The sequence below is a fragment of the Mustela lutreola genome, chromosome 5, assembly GCF_030435805.1.
Source record: "Mustela lutreola isolate mMusLut2 chromosome 5, mMusLut2.pri, whole genome shotgun sequence".
In the NCBI taxonomy this organism is placed as follows: Eukaryota; Metazoa; Chordata; class Mammalia; order Carnivora; family Mustelidae; genus Mustela; species Mustela lutreola.
The window spans coordinates 68658617-68675563 of record NC_081294.1 but is presented as its reverse complement, the minus strand read 5'-3'; the positions used below and the strand labels follow the sequence as shown (position 1 = coordinate 68675563).

At 40.2% G+C, this 16947-nt stretch overlaps 1 protein-coding gene across 1 annotated transcript in view; it reads right to left on the bottom strand.

Moving 5' to 3' along the window:
• The window catches only part of CHSY3 (chondroitin sulfate synthase 3), a 301538-nt gene extending 292808 nt beyond the window's left edge, over positions 1–8730 (bottom strand). The window contains exons 1-2 of the mRNA XM_059174482.1: positions 7319–8730; positions 4465–4748 (exon numbers count right to left, since the gene is read on the bottom strand). Of these exons, the coding sequence (XP_059030465.1) occupies positions 4465–4748; positions 7319–8126 (1092 nt within the window). The 5' untranslated portion in view covers positions 8127–8730. The remainder of the gene's footprint in view (positions 1–4464; positions 4749–7318) is intronic.
• Between the last annotated feature and the right edge of the window lie 8217 nt (positions 8731–16947).

The window sequence follows — 16947 nt, the reverse complement described above, 5'->3', positions numbered from 1 at the left end:
AAGTTTAAAAAAAAAATTCTGTAAATTACAGCATTTAAAATACACATTTCATTCTCGCTAGAAAATTAGTTCATTTTCTAGAGAGTACTTTAATAAAAATTTCAACGTGTGGGTTATCTGGCTCAAAATTTCAGGACGCTTATGTATACCTGGGCCAGACAGGTACAATAAACATGCGAGGAGAGCTTGGTGTTTGAAAGAGGACATGAAGGGGACTGAAGACTGCTGGCCTCAGCTAGAGGCAACAAAAAACAAAAACAGAAAACTTTAAAACACTCTATGAGCCAAAATGTTTAAGAGCCATATGCAGCCTCCCAAGCTGCCAGATTGTAGCTCAGATAACTAGGAAAACAGTAGCCAAGACAGAGCTCTACCAAAAAAGTCAGTAGATGCCAATAAATTCTCACTCACAGAGTGAATAAAATAGATTTTTCACGAACATGCTTCATTTAGTAATCTTCACTTACACAATTTGAGGTATAAATGAGTACAAAAGCAACCCATCAAGCGTGTTGATTATTAACATCTGCCTACGTCCTTAGAATCTAGATGTTTCTACATCCAAGTAGTGAAGGGAGTATCCGAATTCTGACTGTCCGGTGGTCTCAGGCACACAGAGAACCAGTCCATCCGAGGCTCAGCAGCAACCAAAGGTCTCTTAACTTAGAAGACATCAAGCGATTCCTGGGTCCTAAATATGATCTGGATACACATACTGTGACCTCTTGGGATTGGCCTGTCATAAGCATGTCAATTTACCGAGAACTCGATAAAAAGCGGTGCCTATCGAAATGCACTTGTAATGTATTTTATATATCATTAAATACAGAAGGAATAAAGTACAAGGGGAGGAGATGACAGAGAGAGAAACAAAGCAAAAAGCTCACAGGCAAGTCATATTGTCCCAGACCATCAGGACCTTACCCTGGAAGAAAGTAAAGCTATCCATTATTTCCCAAAACAGTGAGCAACATTAGAAAGAGGTTCCAGTTACTTGAGAGACAAGTTCCTGGGTATTCATACAAGATGATTGCAGGATGAGATATTACTAACCTCCTTTCCTACTCAAAATTCCAGAGAAACTCAGAAAAGGGGGCTATTGTTCTGCCAACTGATCTAGAAATCCATGCAGTCATTTTTTTAAGAGAGTCTGATCTGTTTAGGATTCCTTAAATATGTGTATTGGATAAATACTTGTTAAATAATATTTTTTTACACTAGCTCCTTAAGATAACCTATTAATATGGTGTTCAAAGACTGAAGCAAATATTTGTAATGGATCATTTAAACACGCAGATTCCATATTTTATGATAGGTTCTACTGATAATGGATTTCCCATACTTCTATAATACCCAAACATATTGGTTTCTCATTCTTTGCCAAAAAACCTTAATCTTGGATTCTTTACCTGAAAAGAACTCAGCTTATTTTTAGTTTGCTTCTCTTGATATAAACCACTCACAACTAATAGCTACTAAATGAAGTAAAATATGGATGAATCCGTGTTATATACAACACATTACAAGATCTATTCAGGGACAATCATGACAATATTAGCTAATACCTATTGACAATATATTCTGTGCCAAACACTATATTAAGGACTTTACATAGATTATTTCACCATTTCACTTAATCTTCTCTAAAAAGTATGTGGTAGACACAGTTATAATCTCCAATTTCAGCTGAATTAAACAAGGCTCAAAGAAGTAATTTACAAAAGACAACAGAACTCAAACCCAGTTTACGTTTACCCTCTCTCTTTCCCAATTATTCTTAATTGTATATACAAAGTACACTTTCATTGAGCAGTAAAGAATTCTAAAAGATTCCTAGGTTTTATAGAAAACATAATTTATAATAAAGAAGAGCCACCTAGTCTATACAGTTTAATATATTTGTCCAGTTCTCTTCTGAAAGATCTGCAAGTCCGTTCATCATAGTTAAAAGATAACTTTCCATCATGAATGTTTCATATATTCAAACTCAAAAATCGTGGACAATGCGTTTAACTCTGCTAGAATTTTTATAAGGAGGAAAAGCCAAAGAGAATCCTGAAATCCATAAAAGGTATAGATAAAGGAAATTCAAGATTTTAAGATAATCCCATCACAGATAGTTCTTTTAAAAGAAGTATGAAAACAAAGTTAAGGATCAGTTTCATAGCTTGCTATGTGACCAGATATAAAATCTCTGACCTTTACTTAGGACAACAATGTACAGTAGAATAGATTACCTTTTTCCATACTATATGAACAGTAGTATAGAATGGACATCATTTGAACTAACCTAAAATCCAAACTGGAGAATCCTAGTTTGGCTGTGATCCAATTGACCTAACAAGGTATCTCATAAAACAGAGAACAACATCTTAATATTAAAATGCTTAAATTATAACTCTATTTAATATTTACCTTTATTGAATTTATTAAAAGATGCTGTTTAATATGTCCCTTGCTAATGAAATTTTCCATCATTCCAATTGTTTAGCAAAAGAAAGTAAACAGCACAACTTCAGAAAATAGTTCTATTGTTGGGGAAAAGGGTAGAAATGATTTTCTTCATACAGACTGTGAAGTCAGTGATGTCCTAGTATGAGTCTAAATTCAAATGTCTTTTGAAAAGTTAATGAAAATATTGTGATCATGAAGTTCCATCCTAAGAGATTTGGAATCCCTTGGTTTGTCTGTTCCTTTATATCAGTTTATGGTAAGATATAAGATTTAACTTCTATTAACGCAGACTGTGCACATCTATGAGAATTCCCCTTCAACATTATTCAGCACAAACGCCTATAATAAAGATAATTAAATCAATTCTTCTGCATGTAGGTTACTGAGCATATTTACTCTCTTGGAACATAAATGAGTACACAGCTAGGTGAAGACTGCACTTTCACAGCAGAATCAATGAAAACTTGGAGAAGGATTGACAAAAGTTTCTCAAAACTTTCTGTATGATGTTAAGGCAATAAAGTACCCCCCCAAAAAATAAGAAATTTCCATCTTTATTTTTAAATATGGTTAATTTTGTTTACTTACCCACATAGAGCCAGTGCCTCCAAAATAATACCTTCATATAAACAAAATCAACCTACTATGTTTTCTGTACTATTTTTTGCCTTCCAGTTAGTTTTATATTAGAGAAACAAAAATCTTTGTTAATTTATTCTAAAATACTTCTTTTTAACTACAACTATTTTGCATAAATTTTTACTCTATAGGGTAGTCATAGTTTAACAAAAGATGAATTAACTATTTTATTATCAAAAGGAATGAGGTATAGAATAATTTTAAATCCGTATAGTACATATTCCAAATAAATGATTACAGATAATTTTTACTTTCTGTAATAAATAGAAGAATATTCCCCAAAGTTAAAATACTACAAAGTTCAAAAAATAAAGCAAAATTAAGTAAAGTGAGACTGCACTTCCAAAAAAAGAATGATTATGACTATATAATCTTGAGGTATCATGACCTTACAAGAAGCATATTTTCATGTTTTTTCTGTACCAGGAGACATGACAAATTTGAAAAGAGTTAAATTATAATTTACAAATGTGTGCAATGGATAGCTGAAGTGTATCAAACCCTTGAAAACCAAACTTATGAAAAGTGCAACATACTATTTAAATGTTAAATCCATTTTTTACTAAGACTACCTTTTAGGAAAATTTTCTTAAATAAAATTTTGTCTCTCATTTCAAAAAAATTTCTGAAGAAAAAAAAAAATGCCCGAGTGTTTCATGAAACCATCACAAAAAAATTCATGTAACTCAGATTATATAAGTAATGGCTGCTGTTCAGGAAATTGAATAAGAGCAGAAAGAGACCAATTTTAAGCCATCAGTCATAATATTAAACAGTTACTTATCATCTTCATAACTACTTCTATTTTCCCAGGTAACTAGTTCCCTTTAAATTTGTAAATAAATCTATCATAAATGATAGATTGTGAGTTAATTTTTCCTATGCTTTAAAAAAAAATGTTAAATTTCCACAGGACATTCTTCCCAGGAACTTTAGATGTTAACTATTTGGAAACAGAGGGAAGCGATTATATACCTAACCAAAACAACAACAGCACCAACCAACCAAGTACCAAATGCTAAAAGCAACAACCCAAAAGAATACAGTTAGTCCTCTTGTTAGAAACAGGAAATGGATAGCTTGTATATAAACACCAATAAAGCAAATAACATCTGCCAGAGATGTGACTGTATATATAGGCTGCTGCTTAAAGCTACAGGCACGCTAAAACAAAAACAAAAACAAAACCTCTAACAGTCCATAGCTCTGTGAAGAAAGTTATCTCCCACAATCACCCTGGTGTCCATACCCGGCTGCTTCTATAATTTTCAAGTGAATAAAAAGATACCGAGAGAATAAACAAAATCACTGCCCAGGCTATAAATGGGCACACACTTGTAATATGTGAACATTTTCAACACAGACTCTTACCTCGTAAGACCAGACGCACTGAGTCCCACCAAAGCGCCGAACACATCTTCCTACCTCGACGTCCTCATGAGTTGTGTACATTTCTCTGAGGCATTCACCAATATGTGGCACCATCCTTCTAAGAACCTCTCGACTGAAGATCATGCCAGGTCCTCCCATACAGAAGTTCTCTCCAGGCTCCAGCCCCAACTTTCCAAGTTCTTCAATATTCCCCAGGCCCGTCTGACCCAGGTAGAGAGGCTTACTGCTATTCAGTGATCGAAGAAACTCTTCTAACTTATCACCTACAAAGAGAAAAGCAACAGTCACTCCTTCTCCTAATATCACAATTATTTAGAACATAGGTAAGGGAAAGACCTTCCAACATTGTGTCCAAACCCCTCCCCAAAGTCATAACACAACTGAAAGGAAGAAAGACATCTTTGAATAGTCTATTATTTAAAAACTACTAATTTTCAGTTACTAATTATATCATAATAAAATGCTATCAACCTTCTAGTCAAGATCACTGAAAAGACTTCGTAAGTCTAACAATCATCACTTTTTTTGGTAAAAGGTGAGATAATAAGAAAAATGACAAATTTATTAGCATGTTTGAAGTAATGATAATATTACAGAAAATAATAAATTATATTTAGCATTGCAGCAGACTGTTGATATTCAATAAACATTTTTACTGTTAATTGATTTAGTGGTGTTTTGTCCTTAATAAACTTCACATTACTAAACAGTCATATACAACCCCAAAGTTGGGAGAGAAAGAAAGGATATTAAAGTCATCTTGGAATTTAATTTTGGAAAGCACCTTTTCAGAAAAATAATTTGTTAAAAATTAAGTAATTGGTTTCCTGATAGCATGTTAAGTTCATCAAGAAAACCTATTTAAAAGTAAAATTCTATAGGGGCACCTGGGTAGCTCAGTGGGTTAAAGCCTCTGCCTTCAGCTCAGGTCATGATCCCAGGGTCTTGGATGGAGCCCCACATCTGGCTCTCTGCTCAGCAGGGAACCTGCTGCCTCCTCTCTCTCTCTCTCTCTCTCTCTCTGCCTACTTGTGATCTCTATCTGTCAAATAAATAAAGTCTTTAAAAAATAAAAGTAAAATTCTACAGTTACAACAGGCTAAATATATTAGACACTCTACAAAGTGATACAATGAGGTAGTCACCTTCTTTATATTTCCAGTCAGCATCTTTACTATCATTTTTTGATGAGCACGGTACCTGCAGTCATTGATCTTGATCCCATGCCTTGCCCCTGGGATCTCAATGAGTTTTGACTGGCTATTATTGAGTTCTTAATTCAAAATGCATTTCATTCTTAATAGGAATGGAAAGATTATGGCACTTCAATGTTCTGAAGGACAATCTTTCAAAGCATTAAGACAAACGACAGAAAAAGATGCTACTAATGTATTTAAAAAATTCTCTGCGAGGTGTGGCAAACTTCTGCTAGGAAACCTTTGTGATTTTAATGAGACACAAGACAATGGAACTATAAGATAAGGGATCTATCACTTACAGGTACTGATATCAAAACATCTTAAATCTGTAACACACCGTATCCAACAAATAGGCAATCGTTTATTTTTGTATCGAATTATCAATGGAATTATTTCACTCTTCCCATCCTAACTCCAAGAAATCTCTAGTTATTACCCTACACTCACTCCCTGAGCCAAAATGGGACAGATCTTGTGTGTTTTCCCTTGAATCAGGCGAAAAGACCACCTGGATCAGGAGAAAGCAATGAGGTTACAAGGACAAGGGTACACACCAGGAAGAGTTGCCCCCCTTTTGACCAATCCATCTCCATCTCCGCAACGGGCGGGACTGGAAAGATTTACTCCCTCTCTCAGGAACTTCTCTCTGCTGAGTTTAGAAATCTCTGGCCAGAACCACCCACACTCAGGGTGAAGGACCGCGCCTCTTTCAAAACTGACAAAAGTTTTCTACTACTGTGGCTGCGCGCGTGGTTTTGGGAAGGACTTCCAGCCTTTGCTTATCGCCGCAGCCACCAAAACAGATTGGAAAGGATCCACGCCAGTGTCTACAGCTCGGAGCTCCTGGGGTCTGGATAATTCACCCGCGATGTCCCCTCTCCATCAATTCCTAAAAAAACACGCATGCCCTCTGGGTTTTACAGAGGTGTGGCGGGGAGGGCGGGGGGGGGGGGGGAGGGTTGCTGTGTTAAGAGCCGACCTGGTGCTGCACTGTAGTGGCTGGAAGGAGGTGAGCGCTGGAGCGGTATGGGGGTGCTCAAGGACTCCCAGTGCGTGGTGGGTACTCCACAGGGAACGGTCCGGAACAGCGAAAATGTTTCCTTAATCTCACCAGTTCCGAAACTGCGTTAGATCCAATTGCAACAAAAGAGTTGTGGAATAAAGCTAGAACACCCAGCTCCAGACTGGCTTTTGCCTGTTTCCACGGTTTTACCTTCCTACACTGAGGACACGCCCCTCTGGATAGCTGTGGGAAACTCCTATCACCCAGGGCTTTCAGAGCTGGACGGAGTAGGATTAGCCCTCGGTTAAGCCTCAAGTCCCCTTCCTCACCGCTCCCACACAGTAAAGAGTAGGGGCAAGCTCTGGGCGGAAACGAGAACAGCACGAGTGAGGAAGGCGAATAAAGCCAGTCAGGTGTGAGGAGGGTCCAGACCTCAGGAGAAGAGGGGGAGCGCACTGGGAAAGGTGGGCGGATGCTGAGGGTGGGCACCGCGGGTTGGGGGCTGCAGGAGCCCCGAGCACGTGCTGGCAGAGAAGCAAAGAGGCCGGGCAGGGATTAGGGCTGACTGCAGAGAAAGGGGATGGGGAAGAGAAGGGGCGGGCAGGCGGGACTGCCGGCGCTGGGAGGTCACCTTTGATGTAGACGTCGTCGTCGGCGCGCATGAACCACTCATACTTGTCCAGGTAGTGGTCGTGCATGTACTTGATCATCATGAAGGACTTTTTCTGGGGAGGGTAGGAGTCGTCCACCCCCGGTAGCGCGATGACAGGCAGGGGTGGCGGGGGCTGGCTCATACCGGCGTTAGGGGACTGCTGACTGGAAAAAAACTCCACGCGGCCGGGGATGAAGCGCGCCCAGGTCCGCTGCGCCGCTAGCGCGCGGCTGCCCAGGTACTTCTGCGCGGTCATCACTCCCACGTACAGGAAATCCCGGGGTCGGGAGCTCGGGGCGGCGGCGCCCCCGTCCCCGCTGCCGTTGTGGCTACTCCCCGGACGGCCGCTTCTCCGCTGTCCAGCCGCGCCCCCGTCCTCCTCCTCCGGCTCCCCTTCCGCCACGGGGGCGCCTGGCAGCCCCGTTGCGCCTTCGGGCTCGCGTCCTCGCCGCCGCTGCTGCAGCGGGGGTGGCTGTTGCCAGGGGCTGCTCCGAAAACTGGTTACCCCGGGCGCTGCCTCTGCCAGCGGCGGTCCCTGGAGCTCCTGGCGCACGGGGGGCGGCGACTGCTCCAGCCGCGGCCGGGGCTGAGGTTGGGGGAGCGGCTGCTGCGCGCCAGCGCCGGGGCCAGCGGCCGAGCGGCCGTAGTAAGAGCAGAGGCTGGAGCCGCGTCTCTTCCTCTCGCTCAGCTCGGCCACTCTAGGGGCGATGAGCCAGGACGCGGCGGTGAAGCCCAGCACCAGCCCCAGAGCCACGCTCATCCACGGGCGGCGGGAGCGCACGGCCATCGCGACTGCCCCCGGCGCGGACGCTAGCTGAGCGGCTGTGGCGCTGCGCGCGGGTCTCCCGGCTCACACCCGCCCCTCCTCCGCGTCAGCGCCCCCAGCCCGGGCCGCTGCCCGCCGCCGAGGCGCGGACGCCGGCTCAGGGTCGGAGCGCTCCGGGCGCCTGGCCGACTGCGGGTTGCTGCTGCCGGCCGAGCTCCCCGCTCTGCTCAGGGTCCCGGCTCCCAGCGAGGGTCGGGAGTGAAACTTCTCCCGGCGGCGGCGGTGGCGGCGGCAGCAGCGAGAGGAGCTGCAGGAGGAGGAGGTGGAGCGGCAGCGGCGGCAACGCGTCCGCTCCTAGGCTGCCACCCTGTCACTGGCGCGCCTGGTCCCTCCCTCCTCCCTCCTTCCCGAGCCCCCGCCCTCGCTCTCCGCCTCCCGCTCCCCCCGCCGCCCGGCTCGGGACTGGCCCCGAGGAGGAGCCACAAGCAGCCCCGCTACCAGCCCGGGAGAAGCGCGAGCCGCGCTATTTTCCCGTCACCCGCCCTTGGACGCCCCCCGTCCGCGCCTCGGTCCAGAGCCGGCCTCCTCTCCGGAAGGAAACGATCCCGGTCGGGCCGCCTCCGGCTCCCAGCGCCGACGCCCCCTCGTCCCTCCTCCCACGGCCCGAGCTCTCCGTCCCATTTCCCGTCCTGTCCCGCCCCTCTGCCGGCCTCGCAACACCCGCGTCCGGGGGCTCCACTGCCCTCCTCCCGGCGCGTCGGCTCCACTGACCTCATCGGCGGAGCTCGGGTCCCTGAGCCCCCGGCAGGCGCCCGCAGCTCCCGCCCCGCTCGCCTCCCCCAGCCCACAGCCGGTTACGTCCCGGCGTGACCCTTCCCCACTCTGCCCCGCCCAGGTCCGTGCGCGCTCCGCTCTTCGCGTTTGCGGTGCTCTTCGCGTTTCTCTCACCGCTGCCACTCCGCGCCTCGGCTCTCTGCTCCGTGTCCCGCTCAGAGCTCGGGAAACCGTTTGTCCCATCCCAGCGCCCCACCTCCCAACCTTTCTAACTTCCCGGTCCCACCTGCATCCTTCACCACCCCTCTCCAGGCGTACGCAGAAGCACCGAAGTCACTCGGTGTCTTCTAAGAAAATCTCAGAGGCCCTGGAAATACTTCCTCTGACAGAGCACGGTGAGTGGGGGCTCAGTCCCCAAAGAACGTAAAAATCCCATGTTCCCCACCTGTTGAGTAGGGAAGTGTGGGGCTGCCTGATGGTCCCTGCCTCTGCTCTTCTACTGGTTTGTTGTCTAGAAGTGAGAATCATCAACTATTTTTAGTCTTGGTCAAGACTGATTCGGTAGGACTGGCAAATGATGGAGAAATGTGAACAAGTTATAGAGCCAATACCCGGCAGATCCAATTTAAGAAAATTCTTACCCCCCTAAGTGAACTTAATCAGAAAACAAAATAGAAACCCTATTTATTCTTGTCTATAAACTGTTTTATTTTCTAAGGCAATGACAGGACGTGTTTTACGTGTCCAATTAGGGGAAAGGATCTTCAGCGACAGAATCTCAAAGAAAGTTTAATTGTATTGGCCAGAATTACTGAAAGTCACATTAGGAAGAAATTACCCAAAGATATGTAATATCTTAAGAAAGGGGACATTTAAAAAAAAAAAAAATTGCTCTCTAGAAGTTGTGGATCTAACTAATAGTTTGAGGTGCATTTGGCATTCCAAACCCTCTCCTCTTCAAATTTCAGTCTTCTGTTTTGTGCATCAAATGCAAAGGGATGGTATTGAGTAGCATTAGGCAGAGGGCTCAATCCATCCAGGGGCTGGCAGCGTCCCTGGAACAGTAGGCCTGCCCAGGGCCCTTGGAGGAGTGGTTCTTTCCACACCAGCCACTGGCTGTGCAAGAGCACGTCTGACTAAATGTTTCATCCAGTAGACAATGAAGCTGCTTTTCCATGTCTGCATCTTGCCCAGAAACACTTGGGTATACAGATTATTGGGCTCTTTCTCAAAGTTTAATTTTGGTTAGGATACAAAACTGGACAGTCCCCTTCTGATTTGAAAATATATCCTCCTAAGTTTTTTTTTTTTTTTAAACTTTCTAGAATAGTGCTGTTCAATACAACTCTCCCTATAATGGAAATTTTTTGGTCTCTTCATTAAGGAAGCCACTAGCTATGTATGACTGTTGAGTACTGTGCTATAAGCGTGGCTAATGTAATTGAGGGACTGAATTTTCAATTTTATTTCATTTTAATTACTTTTTATTTAAGTAGCCCCATGTGTCTGCCATGTTGGACATCACACTTCCAAAGGAAATTCGTAACGTGGAGCACTACTACCTATGCTCAAGTGTGAAAAACACCTACACACTAGCATACTCTCCCCTGCAATATCCAACAGGGCTTCGTTCTAAGGGGTGCCTTTCTTTTAGTAGATCTACAAAACCATTAATTCTCATTGGCCACAAATAACCCATTCATCAATGATTATAATATTTTGAGATAAAGTTAACTTTGTTCATTTATTCAATAAATATGTATTGGAGATTAAGCATGAGGGTAGAATTCTCTGAACATGGAAATGTCAACAAGATATTCACTGCCAGTTATCATGAAGTTTATAGTGCAGTGGGGAAGACAGACATTGATCATCACATTACACAAAGAATTACAGTGGTGACAAATGATATGAAGGGAAAATACTTAGAAAGTATTTACAAGAGCATCTAATTTATTCTGGGAGTCAGGGAAGGTACTTGGAGACGTTGAAACAAAATGAAAAATATTGAAATGATGTTCCATACTGGCTAAGTGACCTTGGGAAAATTATCTAAATTGTCTGAGCTTTAGATTTCTGATCTCCAAATATATTTCTGTAAGGATTTATTACGATATTATATATAAGTGCTTAGCACAGTGTCTAGTTCATTGTAGGCACTCAGGAAATGTTAATTCTTCTCATTTTCCAAACCTTCATGATAAAATCCCTTAGATAACACTCTACTTATTTTTAATGATATTTATCCTCTGATTTATTTAACACATACTTCTTTAGTATCTGCCAAAAGCCAAGCACTATTCTAGAGAAACAGCAATAAATAAAACACAGTCCCTGACATCATTGGGGTTATTCTACTAAGGAGAGATCACACACACACACACACACACACACACACACACATATAATATGCTAAGTGATATAGGTTTTGAAAAAATAGAGACAGTGGGTATGTGTAAGTGTTGGGTAGGGCCATCTTTGATTGATAAGAGAAGTTCTTTCTGACAATTTTAACACAGAACAGAACAAAGTAAGGAAACTAACAATAAAGATATCTTAGGGAAGGGCACCTGGGTAGCTCAGTCAGTTAAGCATCTGCCTTGGGCTCAGGTCATGATCCCAGGGTCCTGGGATCAAGCTTTGTGTGGGGCTCCCTGCTCAGGGGAGGTCTACTTGTCCCTCTCCTCCACTCCTGCTCTCTCACACTTTCTTTTGCACTCTCTCTCTCAAATAAATAAATAAAGTCTTAAAAAAAAAATCTGAGTGTTGATTTTTTAGAAAAGAATAGCCAACCTAGTGGCCTGAGATATACATGGTTATACCGAAGATCATCAAAGAGGCCAATGTGGGTTGGAAATGGGAGGGAGCTGAATGACTTGCTTGTCATTTCGGCTAGTGCTATTCAACAGAATTAGAATATGAGCCAAAAATGTTAAGACATGTAATTTCACTATTTTCTTATAGATACATTTTTTAAAGAGGTGAAATTAAATAACATTTTCTTCAATTCAACATACCCAAAATATTATCATTGCAACTATATATAATATATAATGATAACATAACATTACTGAGAAAATTTACATTCATCAGTACTAAGTTTTTCAAATCTATTATGTATTTTACATGTTGAAGCACATTTCAGTTCAAGCTGACTACATTTCAGATGTTCAATAGACACATGTAACTAGTGTCAACCACACTGGATAGTACATATTTTGAGCCTTACAGACATTTGCAAAGGCTTGGTCTTGTGTTCTAAATGACAAGGAAGGTGTTGAGTAGAGCAGTGGTATCGTTTTTATTTATTTATGTTTTACAAGGACCATTCTAGCTCCAGTAGGAAGAAAAAGTCCCCAAGGAACAAAGGTAGAATCAGGGAAAACATTTAAAGCATTATTGAGGTGACCTCCATGACTTCTTCCCACCCAGTGTCTGCACCTCTTTCTCATTTGTATTAAGCAGAAGTATTAAGAAACGTTTTCCTAAGAGTTTAATTTCATATTTATTGCGATTCCTCTAGCTATTTATCTGGTATTTCCCAAGGTCAGTGAAGTAATTTTCTCATACTCACTTTAATTTTGAAGATACATGAGTTTTCAGGTAGATAATTTTCTGGGAAATCTCTACCAAGCACTAAGTGTTTTATTAAAACAAAGAATAAAATAATATATTATAGGAAGAAGTTTTTAAAAACTATATTTGGACAAGAATGGTTGTTAAGTGACAAATTTGTATGGGTACTTTTTATCATGGAATAAAATTAAACATATTGAATGTATACTAAAACAGAGCCAGATCTGAATATATTGTTGGAAGAAAGCATACAGAAGTATAGGTAATTCTAATATTGCTGGCCAAGTTTGTCTGATAAGATTGCTGTTATTAGCTAAACAAGAATGTTTTAGTAGGCATGCTTGTGACCCGCCTGATCAAATCTCTATGAAGCAGCTCCAAAGATTTTGAGGAAAATAAGAGCAACAAAACCTTCTTAAAATTATGGTATTTTCCAGGAAAAAGAAAAAAAAAAACGTGCAAAACTGATTCCCTGTCCTCTCTCAATTCCTGAAATCAAGTCGGACACAGTTACAACCATTCAGCAGAATTCTTTGAAGTTACCACACTGAGTGATTGAATTATTTGGAAATTTGTTTATTTGGAATTATTTGGAAATTTGGAAGTTAATTGGAAAGAATTGACAACAACTTCAAAATCACAGAAAAAGACACAGATGCTTTTAAAAGGGTAGATATCATAGTTTGCTCAGGTATGAAAGTTAAAGATAAATAGTTTAATATATGGTTCAGCATACGCTCATGCTACCGGGTACCAGCAAGTTTAGACTGGTGCTGACACTCTGATTTAGTATTTTATTCTAATATTTAGAATGTTATCATTTTTTCTTGACATAGCAAGACCAAGTTGATTTCATTTGTGTGAAGCAACTGTGGCATCTAGTGGCTAATAATCATAATGTAATTCAGCTGGTTTCTAAGGGGTAGAGTGTGTTAAATGGTATTTTTGACATCCCCCCATCAATAGCTAGAGGAATCTCAATAAATACGGAATTAAACAGACACATAAGAAGATGACCATTTAACTTTTTGTTTATTTTCTTGGAAATCAGCGCATGAGGGAATGATAGACGTTCATATACTGAAATACAAAAAGGTAATTATTTAGAATACATTATAAAGCTATGTATGTTTTGCAGCCTAATTCTAACTTACATTTAGTTAATCAACATGGATATGTAGTTTTTTTGGTTGTTTGTTTATTTTTTACGGTGACTGGATATTTGACGCTACGAGGAATTAATTCCTTTTTAAATTTTTTTATTAATTCCTTTTTAGATAGGATAATGGTATTGTGGCTATGTTTCCCCAAAAAAGTGCTTAGTTTTTTAGAATTACACACTGAACTCTTTGTAGATGAGCTGGTGTGGCATCTGGAATTCAAATTATATAGGATTGAGGGAGGAACTAAGTGGATGGCAATGTGAGTGGAGCCTAAATGACCAAGCGGGCTGGGTGATTACTTTTGGGTAGATTTGGAATTCTCTGTAATAAGACGCTTAAAGAAAATATTTTAAAAGCTGCACACATACAACTTTCATTTCTTATAGATTTATCTGAGCGTAAGATAGGTCTTCTGCCCCAATCATCACTGTATTTTGAGGAGAAAAATAAGACTGTTGCTTTCACTTGGGAAAGATTCGAGGTCACCATATCAGAATTAAAACTTCTATTTCTTCCCTTGCCCCTGGGCTCCAACACAGTCTCTTAGACATAAGCAAAACACCCAATCAAGCTTTAACAAATAAAGAGGCACTATTTATGATGAGGACTTTTTTTCTTTTTAAGTAGTAGTAATCTGTGATTAGGCAGTGAGCTATAAAATCTTCAGAGAGCTCCTAATCACTAATCTGAATTTATTCTAAAAAGGTTCTTTATTTTAATTTTCTCCTTTCACTACTCTCCAAAATATTAATAAGTTCCAATTCAATATTTTTAATCTATCAAAAAATTATAATGCACATGCCACCTTCCTTCCTGTTTCTCTAATTTTTAAAGACCCCATAAATTACTTGGTATCTTTAGCTCTCCTATAGATCAATGCTGTTGAAAAGAAATATAATACAATTTACATATGTAATGTAAGTTTTTCTAGGAGCCACATTCTAAAAAGTAAAAACAAGTGCCATGAATCTTAATAATATACTTTATTTTACCCAGGATATCCAGTTCTGACTATTAAGTCTTAAAGCTCAGTTTTTTGATTAACAAAGAGACAAATGGATTTTAGAACATTGATAATATCGTGCTGCTTTCTTAAGCATCAATATACAAATACTTTGCATTTGTATATATGCATCCATACTTTGCATACATGAATATAATATATACATATGCATGAAAGTACATATATAGTTTGTGAAACAAACAGTTTGTTTGTTTACAGCCACTACCATTACAGAATAAGCATGAGAGGTTAGGGAGATTTTTCTATGATGCTTCAATTTCAGGATATTTTACTAAGATGGAAAATAGGTTAGATATTCTATCTCTCAACACATTGTCATTGCATTTTCAGAGAGTGAAGCAGAATTTTAATTCATTTTAAGGCTGCTGTATCCAGCTGTTTTGACTTTTATTTAAATTCATAGTAAGCTAATAATGACACAAGTTGTTGAACAGTCTTGAAAGTTAGATTTTATGGATTTCAATAAAATACTAGCAATGCAAGGACAGAGCTTTTATTTTCTGCCACTCTTTACGTTGTTTTTGTTCTGAAAAACATAGTTATATTCATAAAATATTCTTCCTGTTAGTATATAGTAGGCTTGTTATCTCTGTATGAGTGAATATTTAATTTTTTTTCTAATTTTTGGTTTCTCATACTATAAACATTTGGGATCCTCACTGATTTTTAAAACTGTAAAGAGTTCCTAAGAACAAAACATTTGAGAACAGTGGTCTAAGTAATACCTTCATTTATTTTTTTATTCTCCTGGAAATAGCACATCAATTTTTTTAGGAGGAATAATTAAGAATCAGAATGCTTTCCACCTGATGGAACTCTGACTCTAATTGTTTGGGATGACCTGAGAGTGTGTATCATTGCATTTGTATTTTTGAAACCTTGACATGCTTCTAAGTATACTGTTGCTTTCTTGTGGTCAGATTAACATCTCTACATCTGGAACTACATCTACATCTAACATCTGGAATATGGTACCTCACTTTTTTTTTTTTTTTTTGCATTTATTACTATTGGAAGGGAATGTCAAGAATGAATCTTGTAAGACAAACAGAATTTAAATTATTAAGACATTTAAAATTCTCATTTGTATCAAGTAATAATTAGTATCTTTTATAAATTTGGGAGTATACCTTCCAATTCTACAAGAATAGATTACAGGGCAATACATCATTCCCAAGCTCCAACCATTTTGTGTTACTGTGCCAAAAAGAAAATGTTTCTGTAAGTTAATTCTAGAGGTGCAGAGTCATAAAATTTAGTGAGGAAAGAGGAAGATAACATGGCCATACCAATAAAGCTGAAGGTGCAATTATTTGCCCTTTAAAGTCAATTGTAGCTCTAGGAATAGACAAAATGTAAAATCTAAATAAAACTGCATGAACTAACTGAAAAGTGCAAATTGTCTCTCCTAAATGAAATAAATGGTCATTATTTGGAAACTGCTGTAAGAATAGTGTTCTAGATGCAAAATATGAGTGGGGCGGGGGGCAAGGAGAAGAGACTAAGGACATGGTGGTACTTTCTCTCGTGGAGTCCCTGTGGTCTTAGCTCTGACTCATTTGGCAGAAAAAGGACCAGAAGAGTCTCAAGAGGAGAGTAAGAGCAAATGTTAGCCTCATAGCTAAGTGATTTCCCAGCAGTGCTTTCTGCTTTCATCTCCCAAATGGGCACAAAGAGATTCAAAAGGAGGCATGGCTAAGGCACACCCAAGAAATAAGTGAGGTGTGGAGTGTGGCATTTTTAAGACCTTCCCTACAGTCCTGCTTACCACACCCTTCATCTGACACCACGTTTTTTTCTTCCGAACTCAACTTCCCACATCTACCTTTATAGAAAACAGACAGAAATAGTCACAGTACCATCTGAACCAGATTAAAATAAAATTTAGGTTTTAGCATTAGCAGCACAGAATTGGGACTCTGGGACATGATAAAGCCATCAGAATCAGATCAAACCTTCTTATAGGCATGTAGAACCAAACTGGCCATGACATTTTACAAGCAGGTAAAATTTTAGCACTTAGGTCAATGTTTCTCAAAGTAGGATCCTAAGGAATCCTATGTAAGTATATCTCATGTTTTACTGTGCATAACTATTAATAGGAAATCTGGAGTTCTTCTGAATCAGAATCGCTAAGAGGCCAGGAATCCACATTTATAACAAGATACGTGAGCATTTCTTGAACATACTGAAGTTTGTAACCTACTGTTCTAATAGTAGGTTCTAATAGGTAAATGGGATAATTCAAAATCCTAAGAACATAAATTAAACAAATTAACATGAAGAGCAGAATTGTTATATCCTT